This window comes from Carlito syrichta, unplaced genomic scaffold (assembly GCF_000164805.1).
Source record: "Carlito syrichta isolate Samal-C Ts95f unplaced genomic scaffold, Tarsius_syrichta-2.0.1 Scaffold303986, whole genome shotgun sequence".
Classification (NCBI taxonomy): Eukaryota; Metazoa; Chordata; class Mammalia; order Primates; family Tarsiidae; genus Carlito; species Carlito syrichta.
Genome location: NW_007248082.1, coordinates 99,475 through 104,749, shown reverse-complemented (window position 1 = coordinate 104,749; position 5,275 = coordinate 99,475). Strand labels below are relative to the sequence as shown.

Below are 5,275 nucleotides of genomic sequence, written 5' to 3'. Positions count from 1 at the left end.
TCCAACTCAAAAAAAAAAAAAAAAAAGCAAATACAAGTAAATATTTACTCACGTGCCACCACACCCGGCTAATTTTTTGATTTATTGTAGAGATGAGGTCTCACCAATTTGCCCAGCTAATTTTTTGATTTATTGTAGAGATGAGGTCTCACCAATTTGCCCAGGCTCGTCTCGAACCCATGGGCTCAGGTAATCCTTTTACCTCAGCCTCCCAAAGTACTGGGATTATAGGTGTGAACCACTGCACCTGGCCTGCCCCTTGTTTTCTGTAATCAGTTAACAGTGTACCTTGGACATCTTTTCTTGTTAGACTATAGAGAGTGCATTCTTTTGTTTTTACATCTGCATACTTTTTAAAACTTGTGTAGATAGAACATTATAACTTATTTTATTTATAATATCAGCTCCACCTGAAAAGATGATGGTACATTCTGGTTTTCTCAGAATGGTCTTGGTTTATATCTGCTTCTGGTGTAATATTTGATAGCTCCCTTATCACTCCCTTATCCAGTTTTGGAGGATAAATTATATGGTTGCACTATTTATTGTTAGACATTTGGTTTGCTTCCCTTTGTTTGCTGTGAGATTATAAAGTAGCATCTCTTGAGAGGTGGTTTATCATTCAGGTTTTCATTAGTTCTGATGGTTCTTATATCTGATTATGTAAATTAGGAGTTTTATTTTTTAGGTAGTCCAAATTCTATTTAAAGGAATTTCTATTCTTACTAAGTATTAGCCATTAAAAAAATGTTTCTGTACATTTATAAACTTTTATGGGAAATACTTTTAAATATTTAAGGTTTGTACCTTCCTCATTTTTTCATGTTTTCTTCATGCAAGTATTTTTATCTTTGTCTGATATTCCCTCCATCTTTTCCTTTTTTCCTCCTTCCTTCCTTCTCTCTTCTTCTTCTTCTTCCCTTTCTTTCCCTCTGTCTTCCAAGTCTCAGGAACTTTAAAGAAACAGTAACAGATATCAGATTACAGTTTGCAGTGTGTAAACCAAGGATTAAATCATTGTGTGTGTGTGTGTGTGTGTGTGTGTACTAAGTAAATTAAGGGGGTAGATTTTGGGGCCTGAATCAGTGATACACCTAACTTATGGCACATTTTTTTTGGGGGGAGGTTCTAATTACCATATACAGTTCTTGACTTAAAAACTTGGTTAAAATAAAGAACTGATACATCTTTTCAAAATTATTTTTGCTTGAAAGAAAATGACAAAAAGAGGACTAGTAGATAGATATGCCTTAAACTTTTAACGTCTTCCAATGCTCATAAGAAATCTCATCTGTTGCAGAATTCTTCATGCCACTTTTCTTTAAATTATGTTTTAGTTCAATGATTTATTAAAAAAAATAAAACTAATGACCACTCAAAGTGAAATAGTGTACATGTGTTTGTGTCATTTTTTTTTTTTTTGAGTTGGAGTCTCAGTCTGTTGCCCAGACTGGAGTGCAGTGGCACGCTCCTGGCCACCGCAGCCTTGACCTACTGGGTTCCGGCGATCCTTCTGCCTCAGCCTTCCAAGTAGCTGGAACTACAGGCGCGCGCTACCACGCCCGGCTAATTTTTTTTTTTTTTTTGATGTATTGTGCAGATGAGGTCTCACCAAGTTGCCCAGGCAGGTCTCAACCCATGGGCTCAGGCAATCCACTCACCTCAGCCTCCCGAAGTGCGGGATTACAGGCTGAGCCACGGAGCCCAGCTTCATTTTTTTTTTTTTACATTTCTAAGATGATTTGACTTGTAAGAACTGGTGATGCCTATTTAATGTTTATATCTTGACTCTGTAAAGTTTGCAGGGTGTGCCTTGATTATGATTTATATTGTGGTATAATTCTTTAATGTTTCTATTATGCTATGGTTTCCTTATGTTTGTTGAGATATATCTGTATCACCCATGTATTGCATTAGTATTTTTTAGGCACTAGAAAAACAGAATATGTTGTGCTTTACATTAAATAGAATGGTGGTTAAATTAAGCAGTGACTCATGCCTGTAATCCCAGTGCTTTGGGAGGTGGAGGCAAGAGGATTGCCTAAGCCCAGGGTTCAAGACCAGCCTGGGCAATATGGCGAGACTTTCTCTCTATAATAAATCAAAAAATTAGCCAGGCTTGGTGGTGCCCGCCTGTGGTTCCAGCTACTTGGAAGGCTAAGATAGAAGGATTGCCTGAGCCCAGCAGGTTGAGGCTGCCGTGGTCGTGAGTGTTCCACTGCATTCCAGCCTAGGCAACAGTGAGACTTAAACTCAAAAAAAAAATTAAGCAACACCAGGAGGTAATGTTGAATTCTGCATATTTGCTCATGGGCAGAAAAGAGGATGTTAGATTATTGAACTATGGAGTAGTATGGTCCTGAGAGACTTGTATATTTACCTTGACTCATGTTGCTAATTATCAGAATCTATTTTTTAATCTATTTTTATTATATTTCTGGATTATAAGTGAGTTACAAGTAACAAAAGTATAGATTTATGAAACTTTTAAAAAAAAGTGGATTTGATAACTTCAGTTTGATTTGTGGGTCAGAATAGATAAGGTATTTGAATGAAAATAAAGTATCTTCAAACTCAGCACAGTTTGGTTTGGTTCTTAAGTTGGCCTAACTTGAATGCTTTTTTTTTTGAGTTGGAGTCTCACTTCATCAGCCAGGCTGATGGAGTACAGTGGCACACTCACAGCCACCCCAGTGTTGACCTGCTGGGCTCTGGCGATCCTTCTGCCTCAGCCTTCCAAGTAGTTGGGACTACAGGTGCGCATTACCATGGCCAGCTAATTTTTTATTTATTGTAGAGATGTGGTCTCACCAAGTTGTCCGGGCTGGTCTCAAACCCACAGGCTCAGGCAATCTACTTGCCTCGGCCTCTCATGGTGCTTGGATTACAGGTTGATCCACCGAACCTGGCTAACTTAAATGCTTTTAATGATTTATCCACATTTAAAGATGTGGGTTAACCTGGCTTATCTTGGCAGTGCTTTGATTTTTCTCCTAATTTTGACATTTGAGGGAAGCAAAGTTTATCCAGCACTTTCTTTTTAGAATTTCATCCCATAAATGCAAGTATTTGGCTTTGGCTGTTAGAAACTTCTTGAGATAGTAGATATTTTTATTAATAGTATGAGATAGATAGATGGCTGGAGACAACGAATAGGGAAGGAGTGTTTGAGAGATGACCCAGAGTTAGTTGTACTTTGTGTGGGTTCCTTAAATGAATGAGAATCCAGTAGAATGATTTGAAGATGGAGGTGATAATTGTGTTTCTTTATACGTTTGAGAAGGCAGGTAGCAGCGTTCTCCACAAGCTGGAGTCTGGAGAGCAGGCATTTCACGAGGCCCTAGAGAAGGGAATTACAGCTGTCAAAGAAAGAAGAGATGTAAGTATGGATGAGGGTTTTCCCTAAGTGGAATTGAGGCAGCTGCATATATAGGGCAAGTTCAAAATAACTTATGAACAGAATAGAGCAAAAGGTCAAGTTGGCAAAGAGAGGGTCAAGAAGAATTTTTGAAGATTAGTGTGAGGTGAGAGTATTTTAATCAAAGACTTTAATGTTTACTCTTGCTCAGAAATACTGAGTCAATTTTTAGCTATATTGGGAAGCCTGGGAGTTGGGAGGGTAGAGAAGAACAACAGGGAGTTGTTCGTGTTGTATCTTGATGATTATTGGTGAAAATACTAGAGAATGTCTTTTGCTTTCCATAAGGCTTATTGAATTAAATATATTCAATATAGTTAAGTATAAGGCTTTCATAGTTCATATGAGCTATTGACTATAGACACACAATGATTTTCTTTTTTTTTTTTTTGAATTGGAGTCTTACTCAGTTGCCGAGGCTGGAGTGCTATGGCTCCCTCATGGTCACCACAGCCTCAACCTGCTGGACCCAGGCAGTCTTTCCACCTCAGTCCTCCAAGTAGCTGGAACTATAGGCATGTGCCACAATGCCCGGCTAATTTTTTGATTTATTGTAGAGATGAAGTCTCAAACCCCGGGCTCAGACAAACCTCTTGTCTCCGCCTCCCAATGTGCTAGGATTAGAGATGTGAGCCACTGCGCCCTGGCCACAATGATTTTTTAAAAGTGTAATGTAACATATGTTAAAATATAGTATTGCTGTACCAAAAATGTGTGAACTGAAAAGTCATCTTTAAATTTTTTTTTTTGGTATTTTGTTGTTGTGCCCTGGCTTTTATTAATCAGCCACAATAATTCCCATTTTATACTTCTGTTTTTGTTACCAGGTGGATATTGATTAAGTATATTCTCTTGACTGATTAATTATTAAATTATTAATAATTCACTAATTAAATTCACTAATTATTAAATATATAGATGGAGAAAGAGGATAATTTTCCATTTGATCCACTTTAAAACCTGTCTATCATTTGAGGTTTTCACCTTTGTGTGCAAACCTTACCTCTCAGCTCATAACCACTAAAGGCCAGTGATTTTCAATCTTTTTCATCACCATTATATATGATATGGGATGGATGAGGGATGACATTTATAAGCACAATGAATTAAACAGAATCTGCTACATATACTTCATACATGAAATAAATGGTTCACAAATTGATGTCATTAACTGTTGTTCAAAATTACTTTTTAGTGACCCATCTGACTAGTGACCTTGATAGACCTGCGATTAAGATAGCTTCTGCTTTAGGTATTTTAGATGGTGGCTACTCTCTTAGAAAATAAGATCTATGCTGTATAGTAATGACACTTCAAGTTATGATAGCTATTGTTTATTATGTATAGACACTGCTGAAGGACTTACATATTAATCATATATGTGAGGTCTGTATACCTCTGTGAGCTGGGTCCCATAGGTAGTATAGCACCTCCATTTTACTTATATTTGTTTATTTGCAACTTCATTTTATACATAAGACTTGGAGAAGTTAGGTAAGTTGCCAGAGATATAGTTAGGGGCAAGTAGAGATATGTGAATGTGGATCATTCTGCTTCTAAGGCCCGACTTTTAACTATCATATTGTACTTTTAAAGTAAGCAACCTGTAATTGTTAATTTGGAGTGTAATAGTTATCATAGTGTAACTTTCTTTTGGCTGCAGTTTTGTCTTCTGACAGTATTCTGGCAACTATATTTGTCTATCAGGAAAAACACCACTGTTACATGTAGTAGTTAACAAATGTGTTCTAGATTTTTCTATGGCATTTGGCTAGTATGGAGAGAAAGTAAACTTTTTTTTTTTTTGAGTTGGAGTCTCCCTCTGTCACCCAGACTGGAGTGCAGTGGCCGCTCCCG

General features: G+C 37.3%; 1 protein-coding gene across 6 annotated transcripts in view; it reads left to right on the top strand.

Annotated features, from left to right (window-relative positions):
- The window catches only part of FAM13B (family with sequence similarity 13 member B), an 89,240-nt gene that overhangs the window by 25,972 nt on the left and 57,993 nt on the right, over positions 1–5,275 (top strand). Inside the window, exon 7 of one of the 6 annotated variants that reach the window (XM_008059275.2) lies at positions 3,284–3,379. The exons of the other annotated variants lie outside the window; for them this stretch is intronic. Within the exon in view, the coding sequence (XP_008057466.1) occupies positions 3,284–3,379 (96 nt within the window). The remainder of the gene's footprint in view (positions 1–3,283; positions 3,380–5,275) is intronic. 6 annotated transcript variants of the gene reach the window in all.